Below are 20,423 nucleotides of genomic sequence, written 5' to 3' on the forward strand. Positions count from 1 at the left end.
TAGACGTCTTCATTCCCGTATTTCCCATCGATCTAGAAATTAATTTCCTGTCTTATATGATACGATCTTTTTTATCAGTTTTTTTTCGTATATTTCAAAAAGATTTTTCTTTTTTTCCCCCATCACCCAGACCCGTTGCCACGAGTGAACAAAGGCCAGAAAAAAAAGGAAACTTTCTTAGGGAAAAAAAGAATGAAAAAAGGAAGAGTATTTTTTTTTCATCTCGTGAGAAAGTTTTTGAATGAAGGACAACTTCATATTTCATTCATCCTCATAGAATAATATCGGGAGAAATGATGAATACAGGAGAGAGAGAGAGAAAGAGAGAGAGAGAGAGAGAGAGAGAGAGAGAGAGAGAGAGAGAGAGAGAGAGGAGGAGGCTCTGTGCCTTTTGTGTTTGTTGGGTATTAAGAGTGTCGAAGTCGAATATCTTCTTTGTATTTTTTTTTCTCTTCATCCGTTGTCTCTCGGTGTCGCATTTTTTTTTTTTTATTATGGAAATTGAAAATAAACTTCCTCTTTTATATTCGTGTTTCTGAAATCAGATTTTCCATTAGCTATAACTTGCACCCGAGGGGGTGGGCGATAGGCAATGGGTGGGCCACCATGGGCCAGGCCGGGGTAAGAGACGGAACAGTGGGCCACTCACCATGGGCCAGGCCAGGGAGGCAACATAGTGGGTTACCATGGGCTGGGGTGGTGAAGGTAATGTGTGTATGGGCCACCATGGGCCCTTAGTTCGAGATAAGAGTTCTTCATGTAACCTCTCTCTCTCTCTCTCTCTCTCTCTCTCTCTCTCTCTCTCTCTCTCTCTCTCTCTCTCTCTCTCTCTCTGTCACTCCTTTGCAACCAGGTTGCTGTCTCTTTTCTCTCTCTTCCTCGCCCACACGTGAGGGGTCGGCTGCTGGCTTGGAGTTGTAAAAACACAATCCTTCCCCGTCTTGGACAATACGTAATTTACACGATTCCTTCTTCGTAACTCCATTATTTCCTTGCTGTGAGATTTGGCCAAATCTCCTCCTGTGTACTGTAAGTGTTGCTTCTCTCTCTCTCTCTCTCTCTCTCTCTCTCTCTCTCTCTCTCTCTCTCTCTCTCTCTCTCTCTCTCTCTCGTCCTCCTTACTCTCACTGTCCTTCCTTATCAACTCTCTCCCACCCCAAGACCTTCCTCACAGTCAACCCATCCCAGTCCTATGTCCCTCATAGCTTCATCCACCTCCCATTCCTCTCAACTTCCCCCACATCCTCTCCATCCTTCCTACCCTTCCCTTTCACGCTCTCGTTCTATCCCATCTCCAACACTATGACCACCAACACTAAATCTTACTTTCATCCCAACACACACAAGCCTCCACCCTCTTTCGACCTTCTCCTTCACTAATTGCACCATCTGTCTTGATTAGTATATTAGCGTACCTGAACTCCATCAATTATCATGATTATCATCCTAATTACAAAGATCTACTTCAGTAAACAACGGAGAGTTAAAAGGAAAATGGGGTTTGGATGAAAATAAGCTTGGATTGACGAAAACAATGTTATGATGAGGGACTATAATGATCGATTTTAAAAGGATGCAGTGATGGAGTGTGAAGTTTGTAGTCTAGACGGATGTATTGGTGAGTGAAAAGCTGTAGTATAGAGACAGAGTACAGAATGGAGTGAAGGATGATAGTGAATAGAAATTATGAAGTAATTGAATTATGGTCTTTTATAGTGATTGCGTACGTAAATTGCTTATGAACTTTGAACCAATGAAGTGTCGTAAAATGTCAAAGCTTAGGGTGAGGGCAATTTAGCCAAGTGACTCGAGTCATTTCACTTGCATTAAATGATTTCTAGATTGTCCACTGCATCACTTAGGATTTGTAGATGACTTCCCATCTAAAATGACGAGAAAACTGCGGTACAGTTTCAAATTTTGGATGGTAATTTGCTCATGAAGGAGAAAAGGGTGGTACATTGATACTAGTTTTCACAATTGACAAAAACTTAGATTATCCCGATCTACTTAAGGGTAGACTCGTTTGATATTGCTTGTAGTAATAGATATAAACTCGTGGGCAAACGTTTTGCTTCGAATGAGGCGAGGTATTTATTCTGCAGCAGGATTAACATATAGATTGACTTAGCAGTTAGTTACTGAAGGCAATACAACAGATCTGCTTAAGCATAGACTTCATAAATATTTTGCTTCAAATCCACGAATGGCATTATTTACACCTTGTTACCCATACGGTAAGCTTGCAGCTCCTCCTCTTTGAGCATATATTTTTACTCCAATATTACTTTTTTCTCTCTTTTTTCGAGTATCACAAACAGCCTCGTTAGGACAGATTTTTTTTGCAAAGCAGATTCAGTTGTTTTTTCAGTTGTTACTTCCAGGGAAGCAGTGCGTGTGACTGGGAGATGTACATGAGGAATCGGAAAAAAAAATGCAGGGCTAATGAGTGTGCGCTTGTTACTCCTCTAAAAGACAAAATATCCCTTACAAAATTTCATATTGGGATTCTCTGACCTACCAGTGAAACATTTCGTAGATTATTTCGTAAAAGATATTTAGAAATCATCTGTGATGATGATCGTTGCAGTGAAAAGTCTCTGTTATCTTGATGCATCTGTATTGTCTAGTACGTCTCTGTCGGGGAGGTGGTTAGATTAATGTTTTAAGCAGCATATAACCTTAGAATGATGGAATGATGTAGCCTGATGGAGGATAGGGTAATGGGATTTAGAATGATAAAGTGGCGAGTGATGGAAAACAGTGATATGCTGTAGCTTGATGGTTCAGAATGATGGAATGATGTAGTGTAAAATGGAGTGAAAGCATGATGGAGGATAGGGTAATGGGATGTAGAATGATAGTGGCGAATGATGGAACTCTGTAGCTTGATGGAATAGTAGAGTAAATTAGTATAGAATAGTAGAACGTTGGGGGATGATGTAAGGAATAACTTCGTTAAGTGAGAGGAGATTTTGGAATGTAGATTGATGTAGTGCAGAGTCAGGAAATGTATAATTATCTACTATACGATAGAAGGGGATCGAGTGGTTAAATGCAGCAACATGAAAAATGATGATTACTCGTTTATGAATGTATTGCGCACATCAGGGATTTCTAAAAGATTAATGAAGTGAGTTTTTCCTTTTTTTTCAGACTTTTTAATGTAAATGCACTGGTCTTCATTTGTTCTTTCTACTGATCTTCGTTATATTTGTCATTCGTATTTTCTTTTTCCATATTCTCTTTCGTGTTTGATTAAAAGTCGGTGGTTAATTTCTTTCTTTTGGAGGAAAGAAATAGTCTCTAGCACTGTCTTCATTATTTTGTTTTTCCTTTCCTTTGAAGTCCTGTTTACATCTTATATCCTCTTTTTCTACAATTCTTTCATCGTTCTTAGTTCCTGCTTTCAAGTATTCTCCTAGTTCTTTTTTTCAATTTTTTCTTGTTTTCTTATTCTTACCCACATTGCATCTCTCTCTCTCTCTCTCTCTCTCTCTCTCTCTCTCTCTCTCTCTCTCTCTCTCTCTCTCTCTTTCTCTCTCTCTCTCTCTTTCAAGTCTCCCTACTTTGTAACATTCAACAGTCCTTCAATATTCATATCCGTTAATCTTCCCCAATAAATGCGTATGTTTTCAGCTTTTTTTTTTTTTCTTAATAGAATGTATAGTATCGTTAATAAAAGGAGTCGCTACAATAACAAAAGACGCGTGAGTGGTCCCAAATTTTTGGAAATCATGGCGATGCGTTACGACTGATATCATTATAGAAATATGTTAAAAATTCGTGGCTATTCAGAATATTTTCTTTTGATCCTGATTGATTAATGGCTTTTTTTTTTTCTATTGTAATTTTCTTTCTGACTGACTGGACTATTTCTTGTTTTATTTTTTCTGATTGAATGGAAGTTTTTTATATAATCATTTTTTACCTAATGATTTCATCAATTCCCAATTGATCAGAAGTGTTTCTTTCATATTTTCTCGATTGCTTGAACTATCTTATTTCTTGGTTGACTGAAACATTTCCATCTTCCTGACTGATTAGAAATCCTCTTTGCTTTGCTTCCTAGTTCATTCAGATATATCCTTAATTTCTTATTCATTGATTGAATATATTTCATCTTCTTTGACTCTCTAATGCGAATCTGTTCAAGGATATTTTTCATCTTCAAGGATATTTTTCATCTTCACTTCGGTGTTAAATAAAAATAATTTGATGAGAAATTATATAATAGTTAACAAACTTGGTATAATCGTAATCCTTTGTGATTATTGGCTATGACTACTATTTTGCTTCTTGTAAGGAGAGACTTTGACACTGGTGTTGCCTCGTCCCTTACCCTTGTATATAAGTATCACATGTGCATTCCTTTGTGTACACACACACACACACACACACACACACACACACACACACAATCAGCTTAAGCCAGGTATGCATCAATCACCAATCAGAGGGGATGATGAACATCTGAGGGGGTTGAATGTAGACGGACTGCCACGTCCTAAATTCGAACCCATGCGGGTCCGACCTTAGGCTGGCCCTTACTGACTCAAGGTCAGTGTGTGTGTGTGTGTGTGTGTGTGTGTGTGTGTGTGTGTGTGACGCAAGTTTCCTAATCACCTTAAAGTATTTTGATGATGGTAAACCATTTATTAACCCGTCGCAACCAATTGGAGGTCAAATGGTGTTTTATTTCTTGCCCATTTTGCCTTGAGAGCTTTTGCTCGAGGTCCCGGCTCTTGTCCTGTAGGGTTTCGAAGGTGTTTTTGCCGTGATTAAGGCTGGGCTCCACGTTACGTGGGTCTGGGAAGGAGGAGAGGGAAGGAATGGGGATAGATGAGATGGTGGGATAAGGAGGTAAACGTGTGGGATGTGGGAGACAGAGGGTGTATGGAATAGATATAGAGGAAGAGGCGAAGAAAAAGAAGAGGAGGAGAGAAGAAAACGAGAAGAAAGACAAATAATATGATAGAAATGAAAGAAAAAAGAAAATAAAAGAGGAAAAGAGAAAAGAAGAGGAGGAGGAAAGAAGAACAGGAAAGAAGAGAGAGGAGGAATAAGAAGATAATGATCCTGGTGGTTAAATCGATGAGGAGACGACATTTTAACACTTGGTGTTAAAAACCTCTTCTCCTGACTCAGGATTTTCCTCCTTTATATCTCTACATAATGACACGTTCTTACTCCCTCCATCCCACAAATACCCATTCTAACCAAACTACCATTTTACTACTCAACAAGCACCCCCCTCGCCTAACCACCACGACCTCTCTTAACTACCATCACCTTAAACCACCACAACTACAACCATCACCACTCTTAACGACACCACCACCCTTAAAGACCCCCACACATCGTTAACGACCAGTTCTTAACGACGGGTCGATGGGCGCGCCCCCCTCATCAATGCCATATGTCTTGCGTCAAGTGAGTCTTTAACTCCAAGGCAGCCGCTACCTATATTGGGGTTGGCTCTGACACCTGGAGTGAAGGGTGTCACTTGAGGGCATCAGTTGGCACCGGGGTGTCACTCACCCGTGACACCGTGACACCTTATACCTGACACCTGACACTGATTCATTCACGATATGAGGGACACCAGTGATGTATTGATTAAAGGCAAAAATGATTTTGAGATTGGAGGAGAATATCTTTACTGCAAACGTGTGTGTGAATATATATATATATATATATATATATATATATATATATATATATATATATATATATATATATATATATATATATATATATATATTTCTTTTTCTTTCAAACTATTCGCCATTTCCCGCGTCAGCGAGGTAGCATTAAGAACAGAGAACTGGGCCTTTGAGGGAATATCCTCACCTGGCCCCCTTCTCTGTTCCTTCTTTAGGAAAATTAAAAAAATAACGAGAGGGGAGGATTTCCAGCCCCCCGCTCACTCCCCTTTTAGTCGCCTTCTACGACACGCAGGGAATACGTGGGAAGTATTCTTTCTTCCCTATCCCTAGGGATGATATATGATTAGCGTAGTCACTTGTTTATCAAATGGCATTCTAGCTACGTCACCGTCAGATATCATCTGAAGTTGTATTTCCCCTGATGATGTGATTATTACACGTCTAGAATGAGTGGTGGAATTCTTAAGCGGCTGCTATCACTGGGTAATGAGTATAACCATGCCTTTGAATCATATCAATAGTATTTAGTGATAGGAACATTAGTGTTACAGGCTTTCCACATCCAGAGGTATTCGTAAACCTTCATGGTAATTAGCAAGAAATACTTCTAAAAATGTATTCGTAGATTTTAGGGCATATATGGCTGAGATGTATGGTGTTGTCGTATCATAAAAGCTGTTTCATTATGCTGTAGGTTGGAGTAGCTACTTGGGAGATTATGGGACGTAAAGGGGTGATTAGGCTCATGGGTTTACACACTCTCGTAAATGTAGATTGGCGAGTGATGTCTGTGATAAGCTTTAAATGTTTCTAGTTAATGACTGCATCAGCTGCAGAATGTGAGGGAGTTAACGTCTTTTAAATGTTTCTAGTTAATAACTGCATCAGCTGCAGAATGTGAGGGAGTTAACATCTCTTCATGAAAGTTTCTGTTGGGTCCATACAAAACGCAGCTCAAAAGTTGGATCATCACTAATGATTGTATTTATCTTCTGCGAGTAATTATCTTTATTCGGGAGCGGATAAACATTTGATTAACTTACACGACGGAAAACCAAATCTTCCTTATTTCTCTTGCAAATAAGTATGCAGACTTGGATCAATTATTACCTTCCCTTCCTCCTTTTAAGCTTAAATGTGATTCATACATTCAGTTCTATCATTACTATCTCGTCTAATCTATCATATCTTGGTTGGAGATTACAATCAAGACCTTTAAGGTGAGAATCGCTCTTTACTAGCCTGTTAATTCCTGGTTTTTAGTAAAGTAACGAAAGCATTCGATTTTCCCTTAAGAAAGCTTACCTTTTCTTCGTTGAACAGGCGACTCCTTTTTCGGTCGTAGCTGATCTGATGTGTTCAATACGGGTTCATCTCACTGAAGGCTGTTTGAACTTGTTCTTTGGGGGGTTTGTGCTGATGGCTGCAATAGTGATGCATTAAGGTTGTCTATTTTAAAGTTAATGATTCGAATTTGTCCTTTTTTAATATTTGTTTCTCGGTGTTTGTTGTTTTTATCCTGCATAATACATTGTGATGCTTTGACACAAGTAGCGAGTGTAGGCAAGATGGGGGTAAAAGACACAAGGAAACTGAAAATAAGAAGTATCAAGCGCTTTCGTATATTACAATGTCACGATTGACAAGAAGTGACATTGTGATTATACGAAAGAGCTTGACTTCGAATTCTCCATTTCCTTGTGTTCTTGCATATCTATCTATCTCTATCTACCATAGTGTAAACTACGTACCCCATTTTACCTATAAACTCCGAGGGAATGATGAACAGCTGGGATGACTGTGGACCGACTGCCGCAACCAGGATTCGACACCGGGCGGCCTATGAATGAGTCATGGTCAGTGATGCTAACCGCTATATATATATATATATATATATATATATATATATATATATATATATATATATATATATATTTTATACATATTCGCCATTTGCCGCATTTGCGAGGTAGCGTTAAGAACAGACGACTGGGCCTTTGAGGGAATATCCTTACCTGGTCCCCGTCTCTTCCTTTTCATGGAAAAGTAAAAAACGAGAGGGGAGGATTTCCAGGCCCCCTGCTCCCTCCCCTTTTAGTCGCCTTCTACGACACGCAGGAATATGTGGGAAGTATTCTTTCTCCCCTATCCCCAGGGATGATATATATAGGAAAAAAGTCGATAAAGGTGATAGACAAATGATCTTGACCACTTTTTTCTGTTTCCCTTACATAAAGCTATTACACTTTATTCCCTCTGTACATACGAGAGTCTTGCATATCTACTTTGGGCAGGGCTATTCAATCCTCAAGTGACTGTATATACCTAGAAAAAATTAAAAATGAAAATTGTAAGAAAAATTGTCGCGTTAAATTCAAAAATCTGGGGAAATGTATTAGTTATCCTGGGTCAAAGGTCACGTCACGCTTAGGGGAAGTAATTCTAAACTACAAAAGAAATTAAAGGGAGATGGACTGCCAAAGGTGAGATTAATCGCTGTCTCACCAGGTTGCCGACCTTATCAACGCAGATGCTTAAGCTTATTTTCTATTTTTTCTTTCTACTCCTGCATTACTGCTTTCCTTTTTCTATCTATCATCTACTTCATTTATTTCATCATTAATGTAATATTTTGTTATATTTATCTTTATTACGATTATTTTTTCGCTCCGCTTGTTACCATAAATTTATGTATGTCTTCTTATCTTTATTCTTTCTATTTCTGTTTTTATTATTCATCATCATCACTGTTTTCTTCCCAGACCTCGTTTTCTTCAATATTCTAATGAATATCGTTCAAAGATTCATTAGAATTGAAGAATATCTATTCCACACGTCATGTATAAAGTGTTGAATATTATATCAAAGGCTTCCCTTGGTATGATGATGTGATGAATTACTATCGTCCCAAGGGCTGATGAATCTATAATCATGTGATGAGTTACCGTGAATGGACGATGAATCAATAACATCTTCATGTGATGAGTTACTTTGAATGTGATGAGTTACCTTCATGTGATGAGTTACCTTGAATGTGATGAGTTACCTTGAATGTGATGAGTTACCTTGAATGTGATGAGTTACCTTGAATGTGATGAGTTACCTTCATGTGATGAGTTACCTTGAATGTGATGAGTTACCTTCATGTGATGAGTTACCTTGAGCTGAGCTGATGAAATCCCATTATCTTAGTGATGAGTCTACAATTTTCTGATGTGATGAGTATCCATGGAATTCGAGAGTTGGACAATGAGTCTATACTATGATGTGATGAGGTGAGGAAGGCCCTCCCTCATCTGGGGGTGGTGGTGAATATGATGAATTCTTCCCCTGTGGTATATAAAGTGGGGTGATGATGCATCGAGAATATCTGAAGTGATGCACTTGTGTCACTCGAAGTAGGGATGAGTATACAAATAACCTGGCGAAGGGGATGAATACCCCTGTGGTATAAAGTGGGGTGATGATGCATCGAGAATATCTAAAGTGATGCACTTGTGTCACTCGAAATAGTGATGAATATACGAATATCCTGACGAAAGGGATGAATGCCCCTGTGGTATAAAGTGGGTGATGATGCATCGAGAATATCCGAAGTGATGCACTTGTGTCACTCGAAGTAGTGATGAATATACAAATAACCTGACGAAGGGGATGAATTCCCCTGTGGTATAAAGTGGGTGATGATGCATCGAGAATATCTAAAGTGATGCACTTGTGTCACTCGAAATAGTGATGAATATACGAATATCCTGACGAAGGGGATGAATTCCCGTGGTATAAGAGGGACTTTGATGGATTCTACGTTAATCCGATGGGGCGATGATATTCTTTTTTTCCCCCTTCAAGATCTACGACATTGATGAATTCGCGTATAATTTGAAAGGTGGCGATGAATCCACGATATCCGATGAAGTATTACATCCAGGTAGATATAGGGGGGGGGGGGGGGGGCGGGCGACGCCGCTGAGAGAAATTGGATTCATTGTGATGAGTCGGTGAAATAAGGGGAAAGGGAGGGAATCCCTTACGTTAGGAATGGGATTCACGCTCATAAGGGTATGAGTAGAGGCTTAATCCCCCCCTCTCTATTCTCCATTGCGCCTCTCTCTCTCTCTCTCTCTCTCTCTCTCTCTCTCTCTCTCTCTCTCTCTCTCTCTCTTCAAAAGAACATCAGAAATAAACGGAAGGAATCCACAGAAGACATTAGAAAGACAGAGAATATTCATGCCATTTAGACGGATATATATATATATATATATATATACACACACCGTCGCCACGTTAGTGAAGTACCGCAAAGAACAGACGAAGGACACATCCAACATCTCGCTGTCATGTGTAATACACCGAAACTACAGCTCCCTATCTACATCCAGGCCACACAGACTTGTTCATGGTTTACCCCGAACGCTTCACACTTCCTGGTTCAGCCCATTGACAAAGTCGATCCCGGTAATCCATATCGTTTCAGTTCACTCTATCCCATGTACGACTTTCATCCTCCTGCATGTTCAGGCCCCGATCGCTGAAAATGTTTTTAACCCCATCTTTCCACCTCCAATTGGGTTTACCCTTTCTCCTAGTTCCCTTCACTTTTGAGACACACACATATCCTGTTTGTCGACCTTTCCTCACTCATTCTGTCCGTACGTCCAAACCATATCAGCACACCCTCTTCAGCTCTCTCAGCCAAAATGTTTTAGTACCAGACATCTCTTACTAGCTCGATCAAACCACCTCGCACCACATAGTCCTCAAACATTTCATTTCCAGAGCATCCAACCTCCTCCTCCTCACAGTCTTGTTTATATCCCATACCTCGCAGTCATAAGATATTGCTGGGATTAATATACCTTCAAGCGTCTGCATTTTTGCCCGCCCAGATAAAGGACTCTCTCTCCATGAATTTTTCAGCTCTCTCGTCCACCCTATGACTCGTATCCGTTTGCTATGATTCCACTCGCTGCCATGTCCACTCCCAGGTATCCAAAGGTTTTCCATTCAAAGTCACACTTCCTAATAACCAGTCGCACAACTATGCTAAACCTAATATCTTTTATTCGCATTTACACTCAACTTCCTCCTTTCACGCAGTCTTTCCAACTCACGTCAATGACTTCTAGTTTTTCATTTGAATCTAACACCAGTGCTACATCATCAGCAAACAACATCTGACTCTTTTTCCACGCCCTCTCATCCCCCATAGACTCCATACTCGCCCCTCTCTCCAAGACACTTGCATTTACTTTCCTCATTACCCCATCCATAAAAAAGTGAAAACCATGGTGACATCACACACCTGCCGCAGTTTAATCTTCACATGGAACCATTTATTCTCCTCTCTTACTACTCGCACACATGCCCTCCACTCTTGATGAAAACTTCTTACTGCTTCTAGCAGCGTTCCTCCCAAACTGTATATTTTTACGACCTTTCACTAGTCATTCCTATCAACCCTGTCATATGCATTCTCCAGATCCATACATGTCGCATATAAATCCATTTGGTTTTCTTCAGAATTTTCCCATACACTTTTATTCTACCTAAAGTTTACAGATACTCGCTCACCTCAGCTCTCATTTGACCTCTTCTTCAACCCCAGCACCTTCTTGATTTCCTGTTGCTTTCTCTCATTCATCTCCCTGTCGCTTGCACTCCTTTCTTGCAAATACCGCCCAAGACCTGTGCTTTCTCTTTCACCAGCAACTTTACTTTTTCATCCCACCACTTGCTACCCTTTCGAATGTGTCTACCTTTCACATTTCGCATGCGTGTGTCTTTTGCACATGCCAACATTGATTCCCTAAATACCTCCCATTCCTCACCCACTCCCCTTGCATCATTCACTCTGACCTTTTGCCATTCTAGACTTAATCTCCGCTGGTATTTCTTATCACAAGTCTCTTCAAGCTCGCTTACTCTCACCACTCTTTTCTCAACGATATTGTTCCCCCCTTTTCCAAAAGCCTCTATAGATCTCCATCCTCTCCTCTCTCTCTCTCTCTCTCTCTCTCTCTCTCTCTCTCTCTCTCTCTCTCTTTCTATATATATATATATATATATATATATATATAAAGCGTCGCTGATAACGGCTGGGCTGTGATGTGACCTTTAACTATTATCGGACTTGTGAAGCGTTACGTTTAGACCGGTAATGCGTTGCCGATACTTATGGGGTGTGGGTAGTGCCTCAGAGCCAAGAGAATTATTGGCCATAAAACTAGCTAATTCCCGGGATCTGGGACCCGAGAAGATCATAGGAGGAGTCTTTGCCTCTTGCAGTTTGACTTGAGAATTTCATTTTGATTTGGAGGAATGTGTGCGTGAGACACGTGAGGGAGAGAGAGAGAGAGAGAGAGAGAGAGAGAGAGAGAGAGAGAGAGAGAGAGAGAGAGAGAGAGAGGACTGAAGCCCTTGAGAACAGGGAGTTGCCCGTGTTAAGGGGCAAGGAGTGGGGTCGAAGTACTTCGAAGGACCCTTGGAGAGTATTGTCTTCGATCCTTCATTGTTGTGTTCAGGTCTTTTTCGTCTAGGATTCACAGAGCAGGTTCTCGATCGGTTCAATTTTTTCATATAGTAGAAAAAAACACTTAGCGTTATGTATCTATTTGTTTTTCTTCTGGTGATCGACAAGGCTCACGAGGAAGACATGGTTTAGCCACGACCACCTCAAGTGAAGGGAAGAGAGTGCAAGAACAAGAATGAGGATATCAGAGTTCCAAGCGTGTTAGCACACCAGATCCTGAAGTTAGCAAGATTATTTGGGAAGAGAGTAAGAGGAGAGGAGATAGAGAGTTTCACATCTTCGCTCTTTGGGGTGAGCAGGAAGTATCATAACGGTTCATTCTTGTGTAGTTGGTCTTCGCACGGAAACTATGGGAAGCGGCAGACAGGCACGAGTTACGGGTCCAACTCACGAGAGCAGTGGTCATTGTTGATACCTGTACGATAGAGAGAGAGAGACAATCCTCACGAAGGAGAGGACTGACTGAAGGGAAGTGATACCTGGCGTGTTAATGGGGGGCTGAAGGGTTTTTCCTCCGCCTTCGGTAAATGATGAGGTGGAGGAAGAGCCTTCCAAAATATGTGACTAGCACTCCATACTGGGTCGAGATAACACACCCGTAGATATGAAATAACTGCTCACAAGAGAAGTAATTACGACGCCTGTAACAACAACCCCAAGCTTATGGGGAGCAGACTTTGTGAAGAATACGTAGGGTACTCAAATTTGTGCCTTTCATTCTGTCTGCGTACGTATCTATCATTTTACTTATATATGCTTGAATATGCGATTGATATTACTTCCACTACAGCTGCGATTAGTGATACGATCACTATTGATGATACTACTGATGATAATATTACTATGCGAATACTAGTGCTACTGCTATTTCTAATACCACCACTGCTACTACTACTACTATTAATACTTTTGCCAATACTAACTTTTACTACTACTAACGCTACCACTACTAATGCCTCTATTACTTCTCCTACCATCGTTCTGTTACTACTACTAATGTTGATACTTTATACCATTGCTAACTTTTACCATTACTATTATTACTAATACTAACACTCCCACTACTAATGCCTCTATTACCTCTCCTACCATCGTTCTGTTACCACGGCTACTACTACTACTACTGCTGCTGCTCTTACTACAGCTACTACTGCTATTGTTTTTACTGTTGATGCTTCAGTATTCCCCACTTCCCACACCTATTCCAGAAGCATTCCTGATACTGCATTTAACAAAGTGCCTCAGTGGTGAAGTGGTTAGCGCTGCTGACTTCATACCCATTGGGCTAGGTTCGATCCTCGGTTCGGGCAGAACGGCACTCTGTTCCTCCCCAGCTGTTCCTCCTCCCTCTGGCTGGGAGATGAAATGGTCACCAACTTGGGCTGGGGCTTGGAAAGCACCATGGCCGTGACAGCTTCGACATAGGGGAAGGAGGGAGACAAAAATGATGAAAGAGGTAAAAGGAGAGAGAGTTTGGGGGATTGAAGATAAAAAAAAAAAGATGAAGATAAAGAGAGGAAGGGTGATGCAGAGGATCTTTGGTCTCTCTCTCTCGCCAGAGACCAGAGGAAGGTCTCTGGACACAGAGGCAAATGCCAGAGACCAGCCACGCCTTGCCTAGTCCCTCCCTGACACCCTGATTCGTATAGGAATATACGTGCACACCACCAGATATTCTCCTCGCATATTTTTCTTTTCCACCCTTCCTGGTCTGCTTTGCTTCGCTCCCTTCCCTTCCCTTTTCCTATAATCATTCCCATCTCTCTCTCTCTCTCTCTCTCTCTCTCTCTCTCTCTCTCTCTCTCTCTCAGTATTCCTTTTACACTCCTGCATATCCTTTCCTCTTTCCTTTGTTCTTATTATTCATTTCCGTCCACTTGTATCCTATAGCTTCTCCTCCCTCCCATTTACTGCGAGGAAGAAGATAGTAAAGGCAAGTTACTAAGGGGGTCAGGTTTGCAATGCTTGACTCGTAAACTTTCCAATGGTGGTTTGCAAAAGATAAATGTATTGATTTTATCTTTCCATCTTGTTAATTATCTCAGTTACTGTGGGTATCATTTTATCTTGTATTGTTTTTTCTATCCACCATTCCTTTCATTGCTTTTACTTATCATTTTATCATTATTGATATTATCATTTTCTATCATTATTATCATTTATCATTATTATCTTTTTTCATTTTATCATTATCATAATTGCTACAATTTCTATCATTGCTATTATCATTATCACTCGTCATCCATCCGCTTTTGATATTACCTCGATAAGGCAGGGAAGGCGAACAGGTATAAAAGAAAATGATTATATGGAGTGGGGAGAAAGGTATTTGAAGCAGAGAGGAGTTTTTGTGTAAAGAGTATGTAGCGTGTGCGAGTAGGTAGAGAGGAGGGTAAGTGGTTTCATATGAAAGTGGGTCTGTCGCTGGGTATGTAATGCTACCATGGCTGTTTCATTTGCTAATGGATTTGGTAGTGAAGGAGGTGAATGCAAGAGTCTTAGAGAGCAGGTATGCAGTCAGCCGATGCTGGGGGCCTGGAAAGTGAATGAGGTCTTGTTTGTCAGTGATACGGCGCTGGTGGCAGACTCTAGTGAGAAACTGCAGAAGTTGGTGTCCGAGTCTGGGAGTGTGTGTAAAAGTTGGAAACTGATCAGCGCCTCGGTTAACCGTAACAGAATATTTGGGGTGTAAGTTTGAATGGAGAAACGTTTCAGGATGTAAAGTGTTTGACACCTGGGAGTGGATGTGGCAGCGATTGGTACCACGGAAGCTGAGGCGAGTCACAGGGTGGATGAGGGGGCGAAGGTTCTAGGAGCATTGAGGGTTATATGGAAAGTGTTCACTCACTATCTCGGAGGGCGAATATGCGTATGTTTTAGGATATGTTGATCCCGACGGTGTTGTAGGGGTGCAAGACATGAACTATAAATGAGAATGTATATGTGAAAGTGAATGAATTAGAAGCGAAATGTTTGAGGACAATATGTGGTGTGAGGAGGGTTGATTGAGTTAACAATGACAAGATTTTCGAGAGGGGTGGTTATACGACGCGCTGGTTGCAAGAGTTGTAGGTGCATGTGATGAAATGATAGACAGAATGGGTAAGGAGAGGGTGAATGATGAGAATATATGTGTCAGAAATGGAGTGGACAAAGAAAGAGGGGGAGACTGAATTGGAGATGGAAAGACAGAGTGAGTAAGATTCTAAGTGCTTGGGGACTAAATATGGAGGACGGTGAAAGGCGGGCACGGGATGTAGTGAAATGAAGCAAAGCGATATACAGGAGGCGACTTTGTCAATAGACTGAACCAGGGTATGGGAAGCGGCCGTGGGAAACCATGGCAAGGTCTATGGGGTATGGAGCTGTGGTTTCGGTGCGTTACACATGACAGCATGGCAGGTAAAGAATGGATGTGAAAGAATACGGCCTTTCTTCGTCTGTTGATGGAGCTACTTCAGTTGAACGGGAAACTGCGATCAAGTATGAAAAATAAAATGGAAGTATACTTAATATTTGCCTTAAAATCTTAAATGAAAATCAGGCACGAGTTTCGATGAAAGTTGGGTTAAGTATATCAGCGCCCTTCATATGAGTCATTCAGTGTTTCTGAACTCGTAACAGCAATCCCCAAGGGCATCTGCGTGAGCTGGACGGCATCGTCTGGAGTCGCCAACAGACTCGGGACTGTTAAACCATTTCGTATGGGTCGCCAGAGGGAGGAGGTCAGAGGGAACTGGAAACGTCAGAGGAAAGACGAGGAAAAGAGGGGGCGTGGGGGGGGGCCTGGGACAAGACAGCAAGACAGGAAATCTTTAGATAGGAGGGTCGGACGAGAGAGAGAGAGAGAGAGAGAGAGAGAGAGAGAGAGAGAGAGAGAGATCTTCCTCCATCTCCCTAAGGTCTCTAGTAGACCCCAACCCTTCTTCAGGAAGTAAGCTCACTGTAGCTAGGGGTGAGTGGAAGAATGGCAACTCCCACAGAGTTCGTCTGGACCTCGAGGTCTTCCGTTAGATCTCCTCCGTCCATTAGTGCTTCAACTTCAAGCCTTAAAAATAGTACGGGAGAACTCCCAGAACAACCGAGGCCTTTGAGACACATGGAAAAAAAAGATTAGTGCCCCCGAACACCGATGGAAAGGGGAACGAAAACGATATATATATATATATATCGCAGGGAGAAAACGAGGTGGAAAAGAATTAGGGAGAGAATTCGCAGGGAAGGGGAAAATCTTGGGGGGGGGGGGGGTGAAAACCACTGCTGGTAAGCGGATAAAACACTGGAACTCGAAAACCAATGTTGCAGCAATTTAAGACGTCCAGATCCCGAGATAAACGAGGACGTAGTAGTACTCGCATGGACCCGGCATAAAGAAGAGGAGTGTAGGTTACTCTCTTCCCTCTGCTCGCTCGTCCGTTAATCTGACGCAATCGCGGTTTCTTTTTGAGGCTAGAAGTCCTGCCTAAACATACATCGTCATACCTTACGTTAGTTTTGGGATTTTAGGGATTCCAAACAGCCACTTGCTTCGTCTCTTCGATGTATATCAACTGACATATTTCTCTTGTCTCCCCTGATGATGTGATTATTACACGAAAGTGCACTTGGGAACTTTTCGTGTTTCATTTTCCCCGTGGACTCGTAGGAATATCTTGATCACGCGCAAAATTGTGATCCTTTCTAACGTATTATATATATATATATATATATATATATATATATATGTATATATATATATATATATATATATATATATAGAAGGAACAGAGAAGGGGGTCAGGTGAGGATATTCCCTCTAAGGCCCAGTTCTCTGTTCTTAACGCTACCTCGCTAACGCGGGAAGTGGCAAATAGTATGAAAAAAAAGAAATATATATATATATATATATATATATATATATATATATATATATATATATATATATATATATAATGTGCGAAATTATATGGAATACACACACACAAACACGATTATACACCTGGCTTTAGCTGGGGTGCGCACTTGAGCCGTACATAGAGAGAGAGAGGGACGTTAGCTAAAGAGATTAGCGGAGCTGCGGGAAGTCACAGGAGGATGGAAGTCGGACTTAGGGACGGAATGTCTTCCTTTGGCTGCCAGTGTAGAGAGAGAGAGAGAGAGAGAGAGAGAGAGAGAGAGAGAGAGAGAGAGAGAGAGAGAGAGAGAGAGAGAGAGAGAGAGAGAGTCTTCAACAAGCTCTGTCATCCTTAGAACAGAAGACAGAAAGAAATGAAAGAGACGAGGTAGAGATGAAAAAAAAAGGGGGGGAGAGAAATGAACAAAACGACAAGGATAGATAATTATGAATCAGAGTAAAACCGAACGAAAACTGTAAAAAAAAAAAAAAAAACTTAAAACGTCTGATTCCATAACGATAGCTAACGCAACGTCACTCTGACAAGTGGAACTTTTTCAAAATACATCACCATATTTTTTTTTACCATATATATATATATATATATATATATATATATATATATATATATATATATATATATATATATATATATATATATCTTTCATACTATTCGCCATTTCGCGAGGTAGCGTTAAGAACAGAGGACTGGACCTTTGAGGGAATATCCTCACCTGGCCCCCTTCTCTGTTCCTTCTTTTGGAAAATTAGAAAAAAACAAAACGAGAAGGGAGGATTTCCAGTCCCCCGCTCCCTCCCCTTTTAGTCGCCTTCTACGACACGCAGGGAATACGTGGGAAGTATTCTTTCTCCCCTATCCCCAGGGATTATATATATCCCCACACACAGCCTTCTTTTTTCTTTACCATATATATATATATCCACACACAACCATCTTTTTTTTTCTGTTCGCTTCTAGCAACACCCACCAGAGTGCATGTCTTTCGTCGCTGGACCTTGTTTCTGTCCGTCTCCCACCCGCTTCTCATTCAGTACTGTAGAGTGTCGGGCTCCTTTGTGTGTGCCTTGTAGGCAGGTCTCCAGAGACTGGTGATCGTTGCCTATGACCTTCGACGGGGAACCCAGGAGCAGTGCACTGGTGGGTGACCTGGTAGCAGTGACCTTACAACAGTGATACGAGACCTGGTGTGTTTAGATGTACAGATTTATGACCAGTTTGTTGTTGTTGTTGTCTTTGTTGTTGATATAACGGTGTATTGTGTCCCCGTATTCCTAATCCCAAACTCCTAATCCTTTGTCATCCTGATTAGCTGATCCTATTCCTTTTTCATTACGTCTCAGACTTATCTGGGACATAGCTTGGCTTCTAATCCCCCCTAACATATAAAAAGACCTTTCCAAGACATTGGATTCCTCTACATTTCCTTTTAGATTTCTAAATATCTTCTTTATCATGAGTTAGTTTCTTCCCTCCGAGGGGCCTCTCCATCAACTAACTGCTCCTCTCCCACCATCTCCTCAACGGCAACTAGACAATTTTATCAGTATACTAGCCTCGTCTTCCTCAACTTCTCCAAGCCTACCTCCTCCAACACACTTCATACTTCTCCATCAAGTGGTCTCCACTTTCCCCCCAAATTTTTCAGGCTTCACCAGCTAGTCCGCGCTTCCTCCACAATCTCATACATTTTCACGCCTCGCATTTTCACGCCATCACTTCTGCACCTCTTTAATATTTTGCCTTCTGCATCCAACATCTGAACGTGTTGTCTTGAATATATCTATACGTATCTCCAGGTCTTTTCTTCGCTTTTCTTAAAGTCTTTATACGTCTGGTCATATTTTCTTATGCAGTTACTTAGTTCCTTTCATGCCTGTGAACATTTACACCAATTGGATGAATTTTAAGAGACCTCTTTCTGACAGACGATTCCTCGAAACTATTTGTTGAAACATGCTGTCATCCTTTGGGGTAATAATTCCCTTCAGCTAAGACTTCTCTCTTCTTCTCCATTTCTTATTTCTTTCCTCCCTCAACCTCAACCACCCTTTGCCACCCATCCCTATTACTCCCAAGGAAGAGATAATACTATTCCTTCTCCCTTACCCCCAAGAATTGGTGTCACTATACCTCATCCCATCCTCACCTCACACCTCGCCCCCTTTCCAAACCCTCACCTCTCTCCCCTCCCTCCCAACGTACCACAGATATCCGTTATGTAGCTAACGCCTCTCTCACCGGCGCAGTGGACTCGAAGTCATGGATCCAACTGTCTCCACGACGGAGGGTGTACTTCGGAAACCATCGGCAGGAGTCCTCCGCCTCTACTTCTTCAGCTGCGGGTACGCCTGCAACACAGGGTTTGACAAAGATTTTTTCTTAATTCTACGCTAGCTCGTCTCTCTCCTCTCTTGTCTCTCTCTTTCTCTCTCTCTCTCTGTACTATCTCAAGGCACCATCAACAATTGTTTAGCGTCTCTAGACCCTTCTACTAGAAGAGAAAAAAAAGAATTTTATATCCGGCCTAGTTCCTCCTCTTTAGATTGGACCTGCACTGCTTGTTGTATTGTACGGGCATCACACTCGGGCTTTTCATGTGTTCATAACTACCCACTCTTCCTGAAAGCACAAGCGTCGCTCGCTTTATATATATTTTTTTTTCTACCGAGGCTCTGTGGCCACAAAGCAACTGGCTTCTATCACACTTTACCATCGCCACGAAGATTGGTTCTATGTGACACTGCAAAATATCTCTTTGTGTGTGTTTGAATGCCTCTCCACTGAGACTAAGACTGTTTCTCCTCTTATAGAACCACTGAAAGGTTCAGCCCCTATATATAAATTATATATATATATATATATATATATATATATATATATATATATATATATATATATATATATATATATATATATATTTTAGACGACGGTGAGTGTCTGGTGACCTTGCATGCCAGACTAAAGATGTTACATTCTTTTCACTTCATCTCGCTGGACTATAAATCACTCCTGTATGCGCTTCGAAAGAGTTTAGATATCTCTGTCCGTGTGTCTATGGTTCTATAGCTTTTTTTTTTTTTCTCCTACTGTTTTGGCATCGCTCAGTGATTCATTGATGTATATATGTATATATATATATATATATATATATATATATATATATATATATATATATATATGTATATATCAAAACCTTCCATTATTGTCCTACCCAACAACCATTTATGGGGCTCCCACAGCTCGCAGGAAGCCAGACTCGTCCACTGGGTGGGACCATAAATCAAATAACGAAACGATGTTGTGTCTTTCTTCGTAAGTGAGATCAGGATA

The 20,423-nt window shown here is 41.1% G+C and overlaps 1 protein-coding gene across 2 annotated transcripts in view; it reads left to right on the forward strand.

Moving 5' to 3' along the window:
* The window catches only part of LOC139760324 (uncharacterized), a 525,168-nt gene that overhangs the window by 354,564 nt on the left and 150,181 nt on the right, over window positions 1–20,423 (forward strand). The window contains exon 2 of one of the 2 annotated variants that reach the window (XM_071683337.1): window positions 19,340–19,435. The exons of the other annotated variant lie outside the window; for it this stretch is intronic. Coding sequence (XP_071539438.1) covers window positions 19,340–19,435 — 96 coding nt within the window. The remainder of the gene's footprint in view (window positions 1–19,339; window positions 19,436–20,423) is intronic. 2 annotated transcript variants of the gene reach the window in all.

Source organism: Panulirus ornatus, chromosome 3 (genome assembly GCF_036320965.1).
Source record: "Panulirus ornatus isolate Po-2019 chromosome 3, ASM3632096v1, whole genome shotgun sequence".
NCBI classification, from domain to species: Eukaryota; Metazoa; Arthropoda; class Malacostraca; order Decapoda; family Palinuridae; genus Panulirus; species Panulirus ornatus.